This window comes from Pan paniscus, chromosome 22 (assembly GCF_029289425.2).
Source record: "Pan paniscus chromosome 22, NHGRI_mPanPan1-v2.0_pri, whole genome shotgun sequence".
Taxonomy (NCBI): Eukaryota; Metazoa; Chordata; class Mammalia; order Primates; family Hominidae; genus Pan; species Pan paniscus.
This window is the reverse complement of record NC_073271.2, coordinates 32,246,046-32,267,716: the sequence shown is the minus strand read 5'-3', so window position 1 is coordinate 32,267,716 and position 21,671 is coordinate 32,246,046. Positions and strand designations below refer to the sequence as shown.

At 48.1% G+C, this 21,671-nt stretch overlaps 2 protein-coding genes and 1 pseudogene across 2 annotated transcripts; all 3 read right to left on the bottom strand.

The window, feature by feature from the left end:
- Positions 1–302: 302 nt before the first annotated feature.
- CBR3 (carbonyl reductase 3) lies at positions 303–11,686 on the bottom strand. The gene is made up of 3 exons (XM_003823959.5): positions 11,013–11,686; positions 8,583–8,690; positions 303–785 (listed from the first exon to the last, which is right to left on the bottom strand). Exons 1-3 carry the CDS (start codon positions 11,299–11,301, stop codon positions 349–351), a joined length of 834 nt encoding a protein of 277 aa, XP_003824007.3. The 5' UTR covers positions 11,302–11,686; the 3' UTR covers positions 303–348.
- Positions 11,687–12,654: 968 nt separating this feature from the next.
- Positions 12,655–14,097, bottom strand: LOC100983579 (small ribosomal subunit protein uS4-like; annotated as a pseudogene).
- A 423-nt stretch (positions 14,098–14,520) lies between these two features.
- Positions 14,521–16,149, bottom strand: LOC100983238 (protein MEMO1-like). The gene is given in 3 exon segments (XM_063601370.1): positions 14,521–15,151; positions 15,153–15,494; positions 15,496–16,149. Coding segments are annotated over 3 exon segments (888 nt in total). The 5' UTR covers positions 16,005–16,149; the 3' UTR covers positions 14,521–15,114.
- Between the last annotated feature and the right edge of the window lie 5,522 nt (positions 16,150–21,671).

The window sequence follows — 21,671 nt, the reverse complement described above, 5'->3', positions numbered from 1 at the left end:
CCAGAACTTTGGGAGGCCAAGTTGGGCAGATCACCTGAGGTCAGGAGTTCAAGACCAGCCTGGCCAACATGGTGAAATCCCGTCTCTACTAAAATTACAAAAATTAGCCAGGCATGATGGCAGATGCCTGGTAATCCCAGCTACTCAGGAGGCTGAGGCAGGAGAACAGCTTGAACCCAGGTGGCAGAGGTTGCAGTGAGCTGAGATCATGCCACTGCACTCCAGCCTGGGCAACAAGAGCGAGACTCTGTCTCAAAAAAAAAAAGAACAGAAATAATCAAACCACAGCATCAATTCATTCATTCATTCCACCAACATTTATTAAGCAGCAAGCTCCGAAGCAGACGTTTACCAGTTTTGCACAACTTTGTCATGGACCAGCTGGCCTTGTGGCTCAGTGGCATCTGGAGGCAAGAGGGCCAAGTAGACAGGGGTCTCAGCCCCCTCCTCCACAGTCCTGATGCTGTCTTTCCCATCCATGTCTGTCTTCACTGGTCCTGGGCAGCACGCATTCACCAGAATCCTGTCAGCTTTCCTCTTCTCATCCAGACGCCTGGCCAGGATCCTCGATAAGACCGTGACCCCCAACTTGGACACCCCATAAGGTGAGTTGGGCCAGCCTTCCCTCTCATGCACCTCATTTTTTGTGTCCTCCACAAACTTTTTCATGAGATCCACCAGGTCTCCCTCTGTGAGTGTCTCACTGTGGAACCTTTCCTGCAGATCTTCACTGCAGTTTTCAAAAGCCCTTAAACACTGTAAACTACTGATATTCACCACTCTCCCTGAAACAGAATGATAAATATATGAAAGCATATCACAGAGGTACAACCACTGGTTGAATAATATACCAAACATATGATTGAGTCTTGGTGCAGGTTTTTTTTTTTTTTTTTGAGACAGAGTCTCGCCCTGTTGCCCAGGCTAGAGTGCAGTGGTGCCATCTCGGCCCACTGCAAACTCCACCTCCCGGGTTCAAGCAATTCTCCTGCCTCAGCCTCCTGAGTAGCTGGAATTACAGGCGTGAGCCACCATATTCTGGCTAATTTTTGTATTTTTAGTAGAGACAGGGGCTCACCATGTTGGCCAGGCTGGTCTTGAACTCCTGACATCAAGTGATCTGCCTGCCTCAGCTTCCCAAAATGCTGAGATTACAGGTGTGAGCCACCGCACCTGGCCATTGTGTAGGTTTAATTGCTGATTAAAAACAAAAAAGTGGCTGGATGCTGTGGCTTATACCTGTAATCCCAGCACTTTGGGAGGCTGAGAGGAGTGGATCACTTGAACCCAGGAGTTCAAGACCAGCCTGGGCAACATGGCAAAACTCTGTCTCTACTAACAATAGAAAAATTAGCTGGGTGTGGTGGCGTGTGCCTGTGGTCTCAGCTACTCAGGAAGCTGAGGTAAGAGGATCACCTGAATCCAGGAAGTAGAGATTGCAGTGAGCCATGATCACACCACTACACTCCACTACACTCCAGCCTGGGTGACACGAATGAGACCCTTTCTCAAAAAGTAATAATCAAATTTAAAAAAAGATTAAAAATGTGACTATAGAAGGCATAAAATCTATGCACCCATGGGATTTAATTTTTTTGGCCCTATTCTCCCAAGGGGAAGAACACACCTCCATCAGTGACAGGAGGGGCTCCCTTTCTCAGGGATTCGCTGAGAGATGGGTGAGGTAGTAAATTTGTAGATTCCCCAGGCAGTTTTATTTTTACTTTTACTTAAATTTATTTATTTATTTTTTAAGACGCAATCTTGCTCTATCATGCAGGCTGGAGTGCAGTGGCACAATCTTGGCTCACTGCAACCTCTGACTTCCGGGTTCAAGCAATTCTCCTGCAACAGCCTCCCAAGTAGCTGGGACTACAGGTGCCCACCACCATGCCCAGCTAATTTTTGTAATTTTAGTAGAGATGGGGTTTTGCCATGTTGGCCAGGCTGGTATTGAACTCCTGACCTGAAGTGATCTGCCCACCTCGGCCTCCCAAAGTGCTGGAATTACAGGCGTGAGCCACTACACCTGGCCTAAAATGTTTTTATTTTGTTTTGTGAGACAGAGTCTTGTTTTGTTGCCTAGGCTGCAGTGCAGTGGCACAATCTCGGTTCACTGCAACCTCCGCCTCCCAAGATCAAGTGATTCTACTGCTTCAGCCTCCCAAGTAGCTGGGATGAAGGTGTGTGCCACCATGCCCAGCTAATTTTTGTATTTTTTTTAGTAGAGATGAGGTTTCACCATGTTGGCCATACTGGGCTTGAACTCCTGACCTCAAGAGATCCGCCCGCTTTGGCCTCCCAAAGTGCTAGGATTACAGGTGTGAGCCACCGTGTGCCCAGCCCGCTGGCAGTTTTATAAAACCGCTTCTTCCCAGCATACACACTCCAAGTACTTATAAACCTGCTTTCCAAGGGACAGTGCTCTCACCCTAAGGACTAAAGCTCTCAATTTCCTAGGCACACCCAATGTCCTAGGACAGTGGGCAGCCACCCCAATTCCTTAGTGCCACAACCAGCAGTAAGGAATCCCTGGGGATGACTCTGCCTGTCCTTCATTATGGACACTTCACGTGTGGAATGGGCTGTTTTTCCATCCTGGTTTTTATTTCATTACTTTTTTTTTTTTTTGAGACAGAATCTCACTCTGCCACCCAAGCTGGAGTGCAGTGGCATGATCTCGGCTCACTGTAGCCTCCACTTCCCAGACTCAAGTGATCCTCCTGTCTCAGCCCCACAAATAGCTGGGCCCACAGGCACACACCACTGCACTCAAATAATTATTGTATTTTTCGTAGAAACGGGGTTTCTCCATGTTGGCCGGGCTGGTCGCAAACTCCTGAGCTCAGGAGATCTGCCTGCCTTGGCCTCCCAAAGTGCTAGGATTATAGGCGTGAGCCACTGCATCCGGCCTGATTTCATTACTTTTTAGTCCCTATTTGATAATATTAATATTCATTAAATTATGAATTAATATTCATGTTGATCATAATTCACAGCTACTAAAGAGACAATGTGCCCATAGAAACAAATATGTAGGCCAAAAATTTTACAACAATTTGAAGTACTGGTGGAAATCCAAAAACCAGTAAATGTGTTAATTTACACATTTCATCAGCATCAAACCCCACTAATTTTAGTGAGTTCTTTTACTATATATTATTCTGAATGCATATTCTCTGTGTCCAGTAGGGTCTTTTTTTTTTCTTTGAGATGAGTCTTGCTCTGTTGTCCAGGCTGGAGTGCAGTGGCGCGATCTCAGCTCACTGCAACCTCTATCTCTCGGGTTTAAGTGATTCTCCTGCCTCAGCCTCCCAAGTAGCTGGGATTACAGGTGTGCGCCACCATGCCCAGCTAATTTTTGTATTTTTAGTAGAGATGGGGTTTCACCATGTTGGCCAGGCTGGTCTCAAACTCCTGACCTCAGGTGCTCTGCCTTCCTCGGCCTCCCAAAGTGCTGGGGTTGCAGGCATGAGCCACTGCACCTGGCCGGATCTGTAGATTTTATTTCATTTTCTGAATGGCATTCCCCACAAGTTCCCATTGCAAGGGAGCTGCACATTCTTGTGGACCCCAATCCCACAAGAGATACCCTCACTCTGTCCTTGGAAACTAGCACCTCACTCATCCCCCCAGGTACCTAGTACTATTCAGTATTTCTTTCCTTCCTTCTCTCTCTCACTTTCAAAGATGAAGTGTATGTATGTATTTCTTTCCTGTTACAGAGAAGTTGCAAGAATAGTTCGATAAATACCCTATGCCCATCACCTAAGTTCACTAATTGTTAACATTTTGCTGTGTTTGCTTTTTCCCTCTCTGTCCCTTTTTCTCTCCAAGTTGCTGATATCATAAACCTTCATCTTAAACACTTTAGTATTATATATGGTAGCAAGGGCATTCCCCTACATTACTACAGTTATGACCACATGCCAGGCATTTATCATTATACAACACTATTATCTAAAATACAGCCCATATTCAAATGTGTCCAAATTGTCCCAGTAATGTTCTTTTACAGTTTTTGTTTGCTTTAATCCAGGGTCCAAAGTAGGATCATGGATTGCATTTTTTTTTTTTTTTGAGATGGAGTCTCGCTCTGTCACCTAGGCTGGAGTGCAGTGGCGTGATCTCGGCTCACTGCAAGCTCCACCTCCCAGGTTCATGCCATTCTCCTGCCTCAGTCTCCCAAGTAGCTGGGACTACAGGCGCCCGCCACCATGCCTGGCTAATTTCTTGTATTTTTAGTAGAGACGGGGTTTCACCGTGTTAGCGAGGATAGTCTCAATCTCCTGACCTCATGATCCGCCCGCCTTGGTCTCCCAAAGTGCTGGGATTACAGGCGTGAGTCACCGCGCCTGGCCCATGGATTGCATTTAATTGTCACATCTCTTTCATATATTTTAATGTAAGGTAGTTGGCAATGACTTTTTTGAAGACTGTAGACCATTATTTTGTAGTATTTCTCTCAAAGTGAATTGGTCTGTTCTCATGATAAGAGTCACATCAATATTTTGGCCAGGAATACTACATCAGTGATGTTGTGTTCTTCATTGCTTTCTAAACAGCTTTGTTCTCAGAAACTTGGCGGCTACAAGGAATTAAATGTAAATGGGAAAGGAAGAAAGAAAAACACAGATCATAGAAGTTGTGCCTTCGAGGAAATAAATCCTCTTAAGGGGAGGAGGTGTCCTCTTTGATCTGAGGGCACACCTCTGGGAGAGAGGCCAGAGGCTGACAGTCAGCCTCGTCAGCCAGATGCGTCATCAGCCCTGGGAAGGGCTGCACCCACACCACCCTCCACTGAGGTCCAGGTGGCCCCACCAGTCCCGAAACACCTGCTGCCTTACTCTAGAAAGAGTAGGCAAGTTGCGCCCTCTAGTGGCTTAGTAGTTGCTTGGCCTATTTACTCAGAACCTTGAACAAATAAGCAAGTCAAATACAGATGGTCCCTGCCCTCTGATGGTTCCACTTAGGACTTACTGACTTCACTGATGGATGAGGAAGCGATATGCATTCTGCAGAATCTGTACTTGGAGGCCCCATACAACCATTCTGCATTTCACTTTCAGTACAGATTCAATAAATTACATAAGATACTCAACATTTTATGATAAAATAGGCTTTGTGTTAGATGACTTTGCCAGACTATAGGCTAATGTAAGCGTTCAAAGCACCTTGAAGCTAGACGAGGCTGACCTATGGTGTTTGGTAGGTCAGATGCATTAAATGCATTTTTTTTTTTTTTTTTTTTTTTTCTGAGACAAGGACTTGCTCTGTCGCCCAGGCTAGAGTACAGTGGCACAATCATAGCTCACTGCAGCCTCAACCTCCTGGGCCCAAGCGATCCTCCCACCTCAGTCTCTCAAGAAGCTGGAACATGCCACTATGCCCAGCTAATTTTTAATTTTCATTTTTTGTGTAGAGATGGGGTCTCCATATGTTGCTCAGGATTAAGTCCATTCTTATGATATTTTCTTTTCTTTCTTTCTTTCTTTCTTTTTTTTTTTTTTTTTTTTTTTTTTTTGAGATGGAGTGTGGCTCTGTCGCCCAGGCTGGAGTGCAGTGGCGCGATCTGGGCTCACTGCAAGTTCCGCCTCCCGGGTTCACGCCATTCTCCTGCCTCAGCCTCCCGAGTAGCTGGGACTACAGGTGCCCACCACCATGCCTGGCTAATTTTTTTGTATTTTTAGTAGAGATGGGGTTTCACCGTGTTAGCCAGGATGGTCTCGATCTCCTGACCTCGTGATCTGCCTGCCTCGGCCTCCCAAAGTGCTAGGATTACAGGTGTGAGCCACTGTGCCCGGCCACAAAAACTTCTTAACCTAAAAAGGTGAATGGTGAGAATTGCACTTGTACTCTTGTACTTGCTCAGCTTTTTAGTGGGATGGGATCGGAGAAAGCCTGCAGGGAGTACTGCAGGTGCTCTGAAAGGGGATGGAGTTTTAAAGGTGTCTTAATACCTTGCAGCTCTCAAGTTCCCATTCAAAAATTTATCGGGAGAAAACTTCCCAACACTGGGTAAAAGACATCCCTATAATGGCTGCGTCCCTATATAGCCACAAAAAAGATAAAAGCTTTCTGACCAAACCTGGAGAGAGCCCCAGACATAAGGAGTAAAAAAAGCAAAGTGGCAAACATTGTATGAAATGTTACCTTCTGTGTAAAAAGGAGAGTTTTTAAAATGTGCGTTTATATTGGCTCAGATTTGCATTTAGAAACTCTATTCCCTTCAAAGCACCTGCAGTTCCCCCTGCAGGCTTTCTACGATCTCATCCCACTCAGAAACTGACAGAGTACAAGTGCAACTCTCACCATTCACCTTCTTAGGTTAAGAACTTTTTGCGTCTGAGTGCGGTGGCTCAAGCCTGTAATCCTAGCATTTTGGGAGGCCAAGGCGGGTGGATCACCTGAGGTCAGGAATTCGAGATCAAGCTGGCCAACATGGTGAAACCCTGTCTCTACTAAAAATACAAAAAAATTAGCTGGGCGTGGTGGTGCTCGCCTGTAAACCCAGCTACTTGAGAGGCTGGGGCGGAGAATCTCTTGTACCTGAGAGGCGGAGGTTGCAGCGAGCTGAGCTCATGCCACTGCACTCCAGTCTGGGCGACGGAGGGAGACTCTGTCTCAGAAAAAAAAAAAAAAAAAAAAAGGTTTTGCATCCAGAGATAATTTTGTTTGTTTGTTTAAAGTGACGAGGGTCTTGCCATATTTTTCAGCCTGGTCTTAAACTCGTGGGCTCAAGTGATCCTCCTGCCTCAACCTCCCAAAGTGCTGAGATTACAGGCATGAGCCACCACACCCGGCCAATAATCCATATTCGAAATGTTAAATTAAGAAAAGCACACTTCTGTCCAGGTGCGGTAGCTCACGCCTGTAATCCCAGCACTTTGGGAGGCTGAGGCAGATGAATCACTTGAGGTCAGGAGTTCGAGACCAGCCTGGCCAACATGGCAAAGCCCTGTCTCTACTAAAAATATAAAAATTAGCCGGGCGTAGCGGCACACGCCTGTAGTCCCAGCTACTCAGGAGGCTAAGGCAGGAGAATCCCTTGAACCCAGAAGGTGGAGGTTGCAGTGAGCTGAGATCCTGTCATTGCACTCCAGCCTGGGCAACAGAGCGAAACTCTGTCAAAAAAAAAAAGAAAAAGAAAAAGAAAGCACATTTTTAATAAAAACCACAGTTCTAAGAATCCACAGTTAACTTCTTGGGGAAGAAAATCCTCAAGGAAGCAAGCTTCCCTGTACCCCAGCACAGCTGTCATTTCACACTTCAGATTCTTTGCTAATGGATATCTCCCCCACTAGAGTTTCAGCTCCACCAATGAGATGGTCCCTGTCTATAATGCTCACCATTGCACACCCAGATCCCAGCATAATGCCTGGAATATGGCAGGCACTCCAATGTTTGTAGGAAAAGTATAATAGTAACATTTATTGAATACCTGCAGGTATAGGCAAGATATTTCCTAATAAAGAAAATTTCTCGTTCGGACATGGTGGCTCACACCTGTAATCCCAGCATTTTGGGAGGCAGAGGTGGGTGGATCACTTGAGGTCAGGAGTTTGAGACCAGCCTGGCCAACATAGTGAAATCCCATCTGTACTAAAAATACAAAATGAGCTGGGCGTGGTGGTGCACACCTGTAATCCCAGCTACTCCAGAGGCTGAGACAGGAGAATCGCTTGAACCTGGGAGGCGGAGACTACAGTGAGCCGAAATTGTGCCACTGTACTCTAGCCTGGATGACAGAGCGAGACTCTGTCTCAAAAAAAAAAAAAAAAAAAAAGAAAGAAAAAAAAAGAAAAGAAAATTTCTTTTGGGTTTTCTGAATCAACTTGAGAAAGTTTGGTACAAGAAGAAAGGAATATAGGAAAAGTTGTAATGCTAAAACAGATACCAAGGTCCAGAGATGAGCTAGATGTGGGCCCAACACCTTGGAGGGCTGGAGGACTCATGAGATTGACCAGAGGCAAGCGGCCTTTGGGGACTCACAGCATTCTATCATTCTAGGATTGAGTTCATGACATGGATCCCAAAAGCATTGTGATATGTCACACTTATCTTTGGAACTTAAAGCTAAGGCTGGGCATAGTGGCTCACGCCTGTAATTCTAACACTTTGGGAGGCCAAGGTGGGTGGATCACCTGAAGGTCAGGAGTTCAAGACTAGCCTGGCCAACATGGTGAAACCATGTCTCTACTAAAAATATAAAAAATTAGCCGGGTGTGGTGGTGGGTGCCTGTAATCCCAGCTACTCGGGAGGCTGAGGCAGGAGAATTGCTTGACCCCGGGAGGTGGAGGTTGCAGTGAGCCAAGATCACACCATTGCACTACAGCCTGCACAACAAGAGCAAAATTTCTTCCCACCACCCACCCCACTGCCAAACAAAACAAAACTAAACTAAACTAAAATGTTGGAGTGAGAAACCAAACACTGTGGGAAAATGAAGCAATTTTCTATTTTTCCCCCTTCAGAGAAATAGCACCCCTGAGTGATTTCTGCAGGGTAGCCCTGCTCCGGGAAGCCTGTAGCCCACTTCTTACTGAGGGATGCAACCCGACTGTCCACACGTTGGGCTTACCATGAGGTTTCATTATCGGCAGTAACTCGTTGCACATGTTTCTAGTGGCAAAAAAATTTGTCTTCAGTGTCATCTCAGCTTTAATGTCAAAGGGCATTGGATCATCACCTTTCAAAAAGAGAAAGAAACAAAAAGAAAGTCATATTTTTCCCCCTGAAACTCACATGACAAAGTGGATCCTAACTCCTAACAACTAAAGGAAAAACAAGTTAATTTTAAAACAATTTTTAAGAACGAGGTCAGTGATTCTCAAACTTTAGTCTGCATCCGAATCACTTGTAGAGCCTGTTAAAACACAGCTTCCTGGGCCTCACCATTGGAGTTTCTGATTGCAAAGGGCTGGAGTAAGGGCTCCAGAATTTGCATTTTCTTTCCTTCCTTCCTTCCTTCCTTCCTTCCTTCCTTCCTTCCTTTCTTCCTTTCTTTTCTTTCTTTCTTTCTTTCTTTTCTTCCTCTGTCACCCAGGCTGGAGTGCAGTGGCGCGATCTCGGCTCACTGCAACCTCCACCTCCTGGGTTCAAGTGATTCTCCTGCCTCAGCCTCTGGAGTAGCTGGGATTACAGGCACATGCCACCACACCCAGCTAATTTTTTTACTTTTTGCAGAGACAGGGTTTCGCCATGTTGGCCAGGCTGGTCCCCAACTCCTGACCTCATGTGATCCACCCGCCTCGGCTTCCCAAAGTGCTGGGATTACAGGCGTGAGCCATCGCACCTGGCCTGAGTTTGCATTTCTAGGTTCCCAGATGATGTGACAGCTACTGGTTTCCAGCCACACCTTGAGAACACTTGGCTTTGACTACCACTTCTTAAACTTAAAGGTGCGTAGGAGGGAGCTGGGGATTCTGTTGAAATGCAGATTTTTTTTTTTTTTTTTTTTTTTTTGAGGCAGAGTCTCGCTCTGTCGCCCAGGCTGCAGTGCAGGGGTGCAATCTCCTCTTCCTGCAACCTCTGCCTCCTGGGTTGAAGCGGTTCTTGTGCCTGAGCCTCCCGAGTAGCTGGGATTACAGGAGTGAGCCACCATGCCCAGCTAATTTTTGTATTTTTAGTAGAGTTGGTGTTTCACCATGTTTCCCAGGCTGGTCTTGAACTCCTGACCTCAGGTTATCTGCCTGCCTCAGCCTCCCAAAGTGCTGGGATTACAGGCGTGAGCCACCGCGCCCAGCGGAAAAGCAGATTTTGATTCAGCAGGTGTGGGGCAAGGCGGGAGATTCTGCCTTGCCAGGAGCGCCCAGGTTTGCAGCTGTTGGTGGTCCATTCCCCATACCTTGAAAGGCAAGGGGAAGTCCCTCCGCCTGTCGTCCAGGAAGCCGGGTATTTATCCACCAATCTCTCAGCCCATGGCTGAGGGCTGCATTAGGGGGTGTTAATCCCCACTCCTGCACCCCAGCTCTCAGAAAGCCGGCAGGCTGAGTTGCCCGTGCGGGTCAAAGAAAGTCTCAGGTCCCCATGCACAACAATGCGGAGTGCCTAGGGCCAAAGGGAGGGGTGGAGACTTCTGCTCCCCCATCCTTCATTTCACTCCCTCTTAGGCTTTTTTTCCCCACTAGGTTGGAGGTGAAGCCGGCCTGTTTATTTCTTCGTAGTAACTTTTTTTTTTTTTTTCATACGGAGTCTCGCTCTGTCGCCCAGTCTGGAATGCAGTGGCGCGATCTCGGCTCACTGCCTCCCAGGTTCAAGCGTTTCTCCTGCCTCGGCCTCCCAAAGTGCTGGCATTACAGGCGTGAGCCACTGCGCCCTCCTGTAATTTTCTTCAGTAGTAGTTAGAATAAGTAATCTCTTGATCCCCGCCCCTCTCCTTAAGGAAGATGCTTTTAAGACCACACGCACGTATTTTATAACAAACATAAGCTCCCCGGGCGGGGGTGGGGGAACGAGAAGGCTCGCTTCCTTTTTGCCAGAGCCTATCAAAGCTCTGCATTACACAAATTGTCAAGTCCACCAAGGGCAAGTGCGCGCTAATCCTGTTTTAGCGATTCATTTCCTTTCCCGAGCAAATGCCTCTGGGCATCTATGAATGCGCCCTTTCAAGGAAAGCGAAAGCCCAAAGCGAGCGGAGACCCTTTCTTTGCAGAGAAAATGTTTCTCGCGTTGGAAGGAAAGCTGATGAACTCTAGCAGGGCGTTGCCCCCTCCCAGGAGGCCAGTTTTCCTGCACACAGCAGCGGCTGACAGTTCGGGGAGGGCCCCGGGCCGCGCACAGGCCCGCACAGGCCGGCGGGCGGGGCGCGCTGTTTGTCGCCGGGCCCGCCTGGGGCTCAGCGAATCACGGAAAGCGAAAACCGCCTCGCGGGAGGCGTGGGCTGAGCGCATCCCTAGGGGTCGGCGCCACCCTCCTCGGTCACTCAAGTGGACGGGTGGGGAGCCTGCGGCTGGCCACCTCCGCACCCTCGGAGCGCTCCAGGGGGCCCCAACCCAAGCCCTGCACCTACTCTTGAAGGCGACGGCCGCGTTGTTGACCAGTACATTGAGCCCCCCGTACTCCTTGCGCAGGAAGTCGCGCAGGGCGCGGATGCTCTGCAAGTCGTCGATGTCCAGTTGGTGGAAGCGCGGGCTCAGGCCCTCCGCCTGCAGCTGCTGCACGGCTGCCTGGCCCCGCGCCATGTCCCGCGCGGTGAGCACCACATCCCCAGAGAACTGTCGGCACAGTTCGCGCGCGATGGCCAAGCCGATGCCCCTGTTGGCCCCGGTCACCAGCGCCACGCGGCTGCAGGACGACATGGCTGAGCGGGGAGCGCGGGGCACCTGCGTGGAGGGCGGACCGGGCTTCGGACCACCTGGGGCGCGCCCCGAGGAGCCCAGCTAGTGTCAATGCCGCCGCGCAGACTAAGTTCTGGGATCCAGTGCTGCGAGTCTTAAAGAAAAAGGCCCCGGCTTCGGTCCCTCCCCTCCGAGGAGGGGCCGTCTGTGCCCTCTGTTCCAACTCCCGGGCCCGCCCCCTGCCCACGCTGCGCCCTTCAGGATCCGGGCTCTGAGCCGCGGGGTGATCTGCGAGGTGTCCGAAGCCAAATCGGACCTTGATGGGTCAGTCGGGGGCTCCAGATTCATGGCAACTGGACTGAAGAAATTATTTTGGGAAAACCCCAAAGTGAGAAAAACAAGTGCTGAGTAATTTTCTTGGGTGTGCGCCCATCATGCACTGCAAAATGCGAATGTTTGCTTTTTCCTAAGATGCAGTGACTTACTTAGACACAGTAACTGCTTCTCTGGACATAGGTTGCCTTGCTTGCTTAAAAGAAACTCAAGAGAGGGAACTAGATGCCCTGTGAGCGCACTTAGCAGGTGTGGGCAGGCGACATCGCTCTGGGATTCCCAGTGAATGTGCCCCCAAGTGGGAGGGAATGTTTTTATTTAATCCTACCTAACTCCTACGGGTGCTAAAAGTGTCTGCATTTAGGTTTGTCCAGGGAGGATATAGATCTATAAAGATCTGGATTGATCATATATTCTCACAGATCTGTGTACCGGCAAAGAAAGTTAAACTGAAACCAAATTCCCAAAGGTGTGTCAAGCTGTGGGCACAAAATTAGAGTCTCATCCATCGTCTTCAGTGTAAACTGAGTTGTTTGATCAGTGACTTTGAGATCTGGGGAGAACTATGACATCATCACGACTCAGCCTTTTCCATGCAGAGCTGGCTAACCCGCCTGTGTCTCTGTTACTCTGACTCTACCTTCTCTCTCAAGTCCTTACTTGCGGTTCCGGAGGTGGGCCCCTGCTGTGATCTCCTACTGTGCCCCCCCCAGTATTTCCTTCTTTTTTCTCCTAAAGATCATTAGGTCTGGGCGCGGTGGCTCACACCTGTAATCCCAGCACTTTGGGAGGCTGAGGCGGGTGGATTACGCGGTCAGGAGTTCAAGACCAGCCTGACCAACATGGTGAAACCCCCATCTCTACTAAAAATACAAAAATTATCTGGGTGTGGTGGCATGTGCCTGTAATCCCAGCTACTTAGGAGGCTGAGGCAGGAGAACTGCTTGAACCCGGGTGGCGGAGATTGCAGTAAACCGAGATTGCACCACTGCACTCCAACCTGTGCAACAGAGTGAGACTTCTCAAAAAAAAAAGATCATTTGGAACCTTGTTTTAAGGATACGGGGCTATTTAGGCTTTCTATTTCTGTTTTTTTTTTTTTTTAATAGGGTCTTCTCTGTCACCCAGGCTGGAGTGCAGTGCTGCAGTCGTGGCTCACTGTAGCGTCAATCTCCTGAGCTCAGGTGATCCTCCCCTTTAGCCTCCCTAGTAGCTGGGACTACAAGTGTGCCACAGTCATGCCTGGATAATTTCTTTTTTTTTTTTTTTTTTTTTTTTGAGATGGAGTTTTGCTCTGTCACCCAGGCTGGAGTGCAGTGGCGCGATCTTGGCTCACTGCAACCTCCGCATCCTGGGTTCCAACGATTCTCCTGCCTCAGGCTCCTGAGTAGCTGGGATTACAGGCGCTGCCACTACGCCCAGCTAATTTTTGTATTTTTAGTAGAGACGGGGTTTCACCATGTTGGCCAGGCTGGTCTCGAACTCCTGACCTCGTGATCCACCCGCCTTGGCCCCCAAAGTGCTGGGATTACAGGCGTGAGCCACCACACCCGGCCTGCCTGGATAATTTTTTACTTTATTTTATTTTTATTTTTTTTTTAGAGATGGGGGTCTCACTGTGTTGCTCAGACTGGTTGAACTCCTGGGCTACATCGCTTCTCCCTCCTTGGCCTCTCAAAGTGCTGGTATTACAGGCTTGTGTCACCGTGCCTGGCCTAGTTCTTCCTGAGTGACCTTAATTTCTGTTTTTCACAATTTTATTTTTTTAAATAAAGCATTGATCCTGTTTTATCATTTGGCAGGAAAACTAGACAATCCACCAGCCCAGGAGGGGACAAGCAGGATTAATCCTCCTCCTCGTCATCTCTGGCTCCAGCCCCACCCTGGCCCTTGCTGGCATTCTTCCTCTTCATGTGGCTGGGTTTGGCCACCCCAATAGGGAAGCAGAGGGAGAAGTCGATGTGCTTCTGGGAATCCAGGCGGACAGTGAAGAACAGGATATTTACCACCTGCTCACGGACACGGATATGACACTGTTGGATCAGCACATGAGCGTGGCAGATGGACTTAGCCAAGCCAAGCTTGAAGACCTGGGTCTGTAGGCATCTCTAAGAAATCATTGATCTTCAGGCCCAGGACGTAATCCAGCTTCATCTTGCCCTCACCCAGCACCCCAGTGCGGACCAGCCACTGCAGCAGGGCAATGCCTTCGAACAGACGCCATGGGTCCTTCTCATCAAGCGTCAGCAGCTCCCGGGCGGCCTTATGGATCTTGACCAGGGTAAATTTGACCCTCCAGACCTCACATTTGTTCTGGAGCCCATACTCACCGATCAGCTTTAGCTTTTGGTCGAGATGAGGTTTCTCAAAGGGTCTCTGCGGGGTCACATAAGTTTGGCGACAAACCCAGCTCTGGGCCGCTGGCATGTTGGCTCCACTTGCCCGTCTATGCCTAAGCACAGGCCCTGGTCACTGAGAAAGAGCTCAAATTTTTTATATATTTCATCTAAGGTGTTGATTCTATTGATACCCTTATCCTTTTAACATGCCCTTATCCTTTTAATGTTGGTAATGATGCTACCTGTCATTTCTGAGACTGGTTTGTGTCTTTCGTGTTTTTTTTCTGATCTGTCTGGCTAGAGGTTTACCAATTGATTTGATTTTCCTCAAACTTCTGGTTACAATGATTCTCTCTCTCTCTCTTTTCCTGATTATATTAATTTCTGTTCTGATCTTTGTTTCCTTTCTTCTGCTTACTGGATTTTATTTGCTCTTTTTCTGGTTTCTTACTGTAAAGGCAGAAGTCATTGATTTGCATTGATTTGAGACTTCTTTTCTAATGTAGGCAGTAAGCGGTGTAAATTCCCTTTTAGTATGACTTTAGTGGCATCTCACATTGATATGTTTTCAATTTCATTCAGTTTATTTTTATTTATTTTTTTAATTATTTATTTATTTATTTATTTATTTTGAGTTGTGTAGCCCTTTATTAGCAACTAAAATAGAAGGTATCTGTTGTACAACATGGGTAGTAATTGACTATAACTGGAGATTTATTATATTCTAATACAGATCATTTATAAATGCAATTTCTTTATTAAAAAGCTTCCACCTTTTTGTTTGTGTACAATTTGCAAAACTATTCTGAAAGCGGAATATATGTGCACAAGTCTGCAAAGAGTGCAAATTTAGGATATGGTAAATGCTTTACAAGTTACTTTCAAAAAACTGTCTGCCACAACTGAGCCTTTACATTGTCATCTTTTTTGATCAAAATATTTTGATGCCAGCCTTCCTTCCACTGCCCTAAACTATAAAGCATTTTTTAATGAGTTGAAATTAAGGAAGGACTACACCTACTAGAAAAAAAGAGAAGAAAGTTCTGTTAGTTTGAGGTTTCAGAATCCCCCAAAACCAGGACCAGTATCATGGTAAAGGCTAGGCTGGGACCCCGGACAGAGTATGAGAATGTGCAGGTGGCATCCCTGAGGATTCAGAGCTTCAGTGGACCGTGAGTGCTCCAGCTGCATAACTCACAACTGTCTTGCCAGTTTCTACACTGGCTCGACTGGGCATAATTCAAAAACGAAAAACTCATATTCATTCCATTCTTCTGGAGCTCTGTGATAGCATTTAATAACACCCCAATGGGATGTCTTCCACATATAGTATTATGGTATTTCTTCAAGTAATTGCTAAAAGATACAGGGTCTAATTGTTCTATAATACTCATACCCATTTTATCTAGATGTTCAATGGATCTATAAATCTCCCCCTGGGATTCATCATAGTAACTGTAACGGAACCTTTGACCCCAATGGCAGAAATCAGAAGAAACCACAAAGAGATTACTAGGATCCGCTAGATATTTACTGAAAAGTTCCGAATTCCTGTTCTTTTGACTCACTCAGAGCTCCAACCAGTACAGGAATAATGGTAAACTCATCCTTATGGCTTTCCATGGCTTTAGCTGTATAAGGCAAATGCATTTCAATACTGTGTTCATCTTCATCTGTCTGCAGAGACATGCGTTCAAACATTCCTGTCTTCCATAGTTCTCCGTAAATCTTTTGGTCAATACGAAGGTCATACAGAGGTGTCCTATATATATCCACACTGGAAAGTGCACATCGAGAGAGGGGCACATGATGAGAAGGCCCAAGGATGAAAATTCTCCGGGTAATAGACGGATCCACTTGTTTATAAGCATGGGCAGCACAAGACCCACAGTACGTATATCCTGCATGGGGGGCAATAATGGCTCTAGCAGGTCTTTCTGTAGACTGTACTTGTGAAAGCCAACCTTCTAGCTGTGCATTCAGCCGCGGTCCTGAGGCTGTGTACCAGCTCCCGGCGTGACTGGCTTCTCGGCAGACCACTCGGTTGGACATCTTGGTGCCTGTGCCGCCTGTGGTGCACGAGGATGAATGAGGAGGCGGCGGCGGCGGCGGCAGGAGCGGCTCCGCGTGGGGACGAGACACCGCGGGCCCAGCCCAGGAGGAGGCGGCAGCGGGGAGGGGATCAGCCCGGCCCAGGAGAAGGAGGAAGAGGAGGAGGCGGCGGCCCAGGAGGAGGAGATGGCAGCCGGGGCGGTGGCGGCGGCAGCAACAATCACCACAAACTCCGGCGACCGCCGGAAGATGGGGCCCACGGCGGCCTCACCTAAGCCCGGAAAGCCCTGGCCCCGGCCCCCGGCGTCCCCGCTGCTGCCCAGCCGGGGCTGGTTCAGCCGAGCCGCCCCCACGGCCCCCTCCCCTCCCAGCTGGCCTCCCCGAGCCACCGCGAGTGACCCCACCCCCGTGACTCCGCGCCCGCCCCCGCCGCGGGGCTCCCCGCACCCACCCCCACCCCCACCCCCGGCAGGGCCCTCCAGCCCGGCCGCCTATTTTTATTTTTATTATTATTTATTTATTTTTTGAGACAGAGTCTTGCTCTATCACTGAGGCTGGAATGTAGTGGTGCCATCTCAGCTCACTGCAGCCTCCACCTCCTGGATTTAAGCGATTCTTGTGCCTCAGCCTCCTGAGTAACTGGGATGCACCCGCCACCAAGCCCAGCTAATTTTTGTATTTTTAGTAGAGATGGGGTTTCACCATGTTGACCAGGCTGGTCTCGAAGTCCTGACCTCAAGCACTCTGCCTGCCTTGGCCTCCCAAAGTGCTGGGATTACAGGCGTGAGCCACTGCCCCTGGCTAGAAGTGTATTTTTTAAGTTTCCAACTTACTTGGGGATTTTTCCGGCTATCTTGCGATTGATTTCTAACTTAAATCCATTGTGGTCAATGAACTCACATTGCACAACTGAACTCCTTTTTAAAGAATTTCAAAAGCCGAGAGAGATATTAAAGCATGTTTTTATGTAATGACAATAATCTCAGAGAGAGAACAGTCGAAGAAAAGGAAGAATTGCAAGAACAAAATGTGTGGGAAGACCAAGCACGGGCGGATCCAGGAATCAGGTGGGGGTGTGGAGGGGGAAGCAGCACACCTCTTCTCTTGTAACAGAAGGGAAGGCAGAGTGTGTGGGTTTAGACCCAGGCATGTTGGGGAAACTAAGGCCTTCCTGAGGGCATCTGTTATCTCTTTGGAGGGTGAGAGATTTGAGGTCACCATTGAGAGGGATTAGTTTGGGGAAATTGAGGACAGTAGCCATTTTGCAGATTGGGAAAGTGATTTTTTTTTTTTCCCCTGTGGCTCATACCTGTAATCCCAGCACTTTGGGAGGCCAAGGCAGGCAGATCACTTGAAGCCAGGAGTTCAAGACTATCCTGGCTAACACGGTGAAACCCTGTCTCTACTAAAAATACGAAAAAATAACTGGCCGGGCATGGTGGCAGTCGCCTGTAGTCCCAGCTACTCAGGACGGCTGAGGCAGGAGAATGGTGTGAACCTGGGAGGCAGAGCTTGCAGTGAGCCGAGATCAGGCCACTGCATTCCAGCCTGGGTGACAGAGACAGAGTGAGACTCTGTCTCAAAAAAAAAAAAAAAAAAACCCAGGTGTGGTGGCGTCCATCTGTAGTCTCAGCTACTCAGGAGGCTGAGGCAGGAGAATTGCTTGAACCCAGGGGGTGGAGGTTGCAGTGAGCCAAGATCACACCACGGCACTGGAGGCTGGCAATAGACTGAGACTTTGTCTCAAAAAAAAAAAAAAGAAAAAGAAAGAAAGAAAGAAATGGCTCCGGTTATTGCCGTCGACAGAATAATGCCCCTCCCCCAAGAGGTCTGCATTAGAATCTGCAGAGCCTGTGAATTTGCTTTCCTTCACAAGAGGGACTTTGCAGAAGTGATTACGGATCTTGATGTGGGGAGATTAGCCTGGGTAACCAAGGTGGGTCCAGTGTAGACACAAGGGTCTTTATGGGAGGGAGGCAGAAGGGTCCAAGACGAAGATGTGGTAGAAGCAGAGGTCAGGAGAGATTTGGAGATGGAGGAAGGGCATGTGCCAAGGAACACAGACAGCCTCCAGAAGTTGGCAGGACAGCAGAGGGGTTCCTCCCTCAGGGATTCTGGAAGGAGCACGGCTCTGATACCTTGACTTTAGGACTTCTAACCTCCAGAATGGTAAGATCATAAACGTGTGTTATCTCACGCCCCTCAGTTTGTGGTAATTTGTTTTAGTGGCCATAGAAAGGACTGCAGTTACAGGAAGATTCCTACCTTCTGTCCTGGCTGCAAGGAAACACCTTTCTCTTGTACTTAGTACAGCATTGCGCAAATAATTGGAATTGTGAGCAGATTTTTCAAGAAAAAGACTGGGCCGGGCTCAGTGGCTCGCGCCTGTAATCCCAACAGGCTGAGGAGGGTGGATCACAAGGTCAAGAGATTGAGAACAATCTGGCCAACATGCTGAAACCCCATCTCTACTACAAATACAAAAATCAGCTGGGTGTGGTGGTGCGTGCCTGTAGTCCCAGCTACTCAGGGACGCTGAGGCAGAAGAATTGCTTGAACTCGGGAGGCGGAGGTTGCAGTGAGCCGAGATTGTGCCACTGCACTCCAGCCTGGCAAAATACTGGTGGCCAGGCATGGTGGCTCATGCCTGTAATTCTAGCACTTTGGGAGGCTGAGGTAGGTGGGTAGCTTGAGTCCAGCCTGGGCAACATAGTGAAACCCTGTCTCTACCAAAAATACAAAAATTAGCTGAGTGTGGTGGTGTGTGCAGTAGTTCCAGCTGGGAGGATTGGGTGAGCCCGGGAGGTGGAGGTTGTGGCGAGCTGAGATGGTGCCATTGCATTCCAGCCTGGGCAACAAGAGCAAAACTCTGTCTCAAAAAAAAAAAAAAAAAAAAAAGTTGTGGGTTCTGGTGGTTTACTGCTGTGATTCTGTTTAGATTGGCTTTGCTATCATTAATGCCATTGTCCCTTTGTGTTTACCAAATCACTGGGTAAGAACCCAAACCTTTGCCAGTAACATGGCATTCTTCCAGGGTTCTTCTCCTTCCAAAGTCCTTTTGTGGTCTGAAGGACTGAATGTCCACAGCCGTTCCCTCATCTGCATCCAGCAACTGTCTGAGCACCTGTTAGGTACCAGTCATGCTCAGGAGTGAACAGAGGCCTGGGAAGGGCAGGAGTGGAGCTCCCTGCCTTCATGGCTCCTTATTGTAGCTCCTACTTACTCACTGTGTGATCTTGGGCAAGGTTCCCAATCTCTCAGTGTCTCAGTTTGCTCATCTGTACAATGGGAATAGTTTTAGTGCCTAGCTCTTACGATTGCTGTAAGGAGTACAGCATGAATGTTTAATATTATAAAAGTGCTTAGAGCAGTACTGACAAACGGTAATACATAAATGTTTGCTGTTCTTACATTTTTTCAGCAAAGGCAGGCAGACACCATCTAAAACCATACCTTCATGTCTTTACAGCCATTGATTGGTGTTCTCCTGGGTAACAGGCACAGTCATGACTACCATTATTTGCTAGAGGCAGATAATGTGGGCAGAGGTGGGAGGTAAGGGGAACCTGTCTACAGCTTCGCCTTAAAGAAAGCGCTCTTGACTCCCATCACGTTCTAAGAAAGTCTGGGTTGCAGAAGGCAAGCTTGGGCAGGAATGGGGCCCATTGTTTTTCTGGAAGCAAGATTAAGGTCAGGTTCTGAGTCAAATGAAGAGGTCAGCAAACAGCTTGGTAACTCCCCACCTCCTCTTCTCTATCCCTAGTTCTTCACTGCCTGCCCTTCCCAGGGGTGGGTCACAAAGTGGCTTAGGGTCAGGACAATGAGGCTGTTGAGTGCCATGGGGGGTGTCAGGGAGAAGACAATTCCTATGATGCCACCTCATGTAGCTGAAACCTCGCCTTCCTCTCCTAAGTGTTCTGTGCCTGAGTGCTGGGGTCAGGATTATGCACGGTCCCAACAGGGCTTGACCAGGCAGGACAAGCAGGTGTGTGATTTGTATGCTTGAGGTCACCATGGTGGCTGTCCCTTTGCTACCCTGGAATTGGTTTCTGGTCTCTATATTCAGAGTGACTCAGGGAAAAGCATACTGCTTATTGTAAACACTGCCGACTTGGGAGAAGAGATTCTCCTTGCAAATGTGGTAGGAACCAGTTTAAGTGTGATGTCTGGAAGGCTGGGCTCTGTGCCTGAAAGGAAATCTGCCACACCCTTGCTAAACTGGACAGAGAAGGGGCCATGGCAGGCTGGTGAAGCACCTGTGCTGGGAAATGTGGGTCCGAAGGCCCCAGTCCTCTCCTTGGGAACTGCATCAGGGTTTATTTTAAAGCCCGTTCTTACCTCTTAGCTTGGCAAAGTATTGCCAAGCCTGGGGAAAACCAGCCATTTATGTATATTTCTGGCGAGTGTAATGTACCTCCTCTTTGGAGGGCAATTTGGCTGTTGTCTATTGAAATTAAAAATATGCGTCTCTTCCTGAAAAGGGAATTGTTGGGGGAATTTATCCTACAGATACCCTCCCGTGTGTGTAATGATAGCCGGACCAGGATGTTCTTTAAAAGTGGTTCTCAGCCAGTTTGTTACAAAGGTCATGAATTATTCAGCAAGATGATAATGGTTTTATGTTTTTAAAAATGATAAATTGTAGCCTGTTGATCATCGTTAAAAATATTTGAATGCTATTTGTATGGCTTTCTCTGTGAACTTCAGTGATTATTTTGGACCGTTTGTGTTTGTAGAACTTGCTGCCAGACAGTGCCCCTTGTGGTTGAGTGGCTGCACTACATGGCATATGTATCAGTTTCCTGTGGTCACCGTAACTAAACACCAAATACAGGTGCAGAGCTTCATTCTCTCATAGTTCTGGAAGCCAGAAGTCCGAGATCAAAATGTTGTCAGGACCATGCTCTCTCTCCAAGCGCTGGGAAAGAATCCTTCCCTGCCTCTTCCACTTGCTGGTGGTTGCTAGCAATCTTTGGCATTCCTTGTCTTGGGGCAGCATCACACCAATGTCTGCCTCTGTCTTCATACGGCTGCTGTCTCTGCTGGGCATCTGTGTATGTCTTCTCCTCTCCTCTTCCTTTTTTTTTTTTTTTTTCCTGAGACAGTCTCACTCTGTCGCCTAGGCTGGAGTGCAGTGGCATGATCTTGGCTCACTGCAACCTCTGTCTCCTGTGTTCAAGCGATTCTCAAGCCTCAGCCTCCCGAGTAGCCAGGATTACAGGCGCCTGCCACTACACCTAGCTAATTTGTGTATTTTTAGTAGAGACACGGTTTCACCATGTTGGCCAGGCTGGTCTCGAACTCCTGATCTCAAGTGATCCACCCGCCTCAGCCTCCCAAAGTGCTGGGATTACAGGCATAAGCCACCATGCCTGACCCTTCTCCTCTTCTTATAAGGACATTAGTCTTCCAGCATAATCTCATCTTAACTAATTACATCTGTAAAGACCCTGTTACCAAAAGGGCACATTCTGAGATGGCAGGTGGACATGAATTTTGAGGGGACACTGCAGAACTAACCCACTATAGAATCTTTCTTTAATGTTTCTATTGATCCCTTTCAACTGGTCTAATATATTATTTAGCCTGAATTTTTTTTTTCTTTTTTGAGACAGTGTCTTGCTCTATTGCCCAGGCTGGAATGCAGTGGCAGATAATGGCTCACTG

Bases quoted from the DNA above. Each gene is read 5' to 3' on its own strand.
- CBR3 (XM_003823959.5), bottom strand. From the start codon at position 11,301: ATGTCGTCCTGCAGCCGCGTGGCGCTGGTGACCGGGGCCAACAGGGGC. The intron at 8,691-11,012 runs GTAGGTGCAGGG...TCTTTTTGAAAG, and splicing joins CGCGGCCGTCGCCTTCAAGA to GTGATGATCCAATGCCCTTT. The intron at 786-8,582 runs GTAAGCCCAACG...ATTCTGTTTCAG, and splicing joins GCCGATAATGAAACCTCATG to GGAGAGTGGTGAATATCAGT.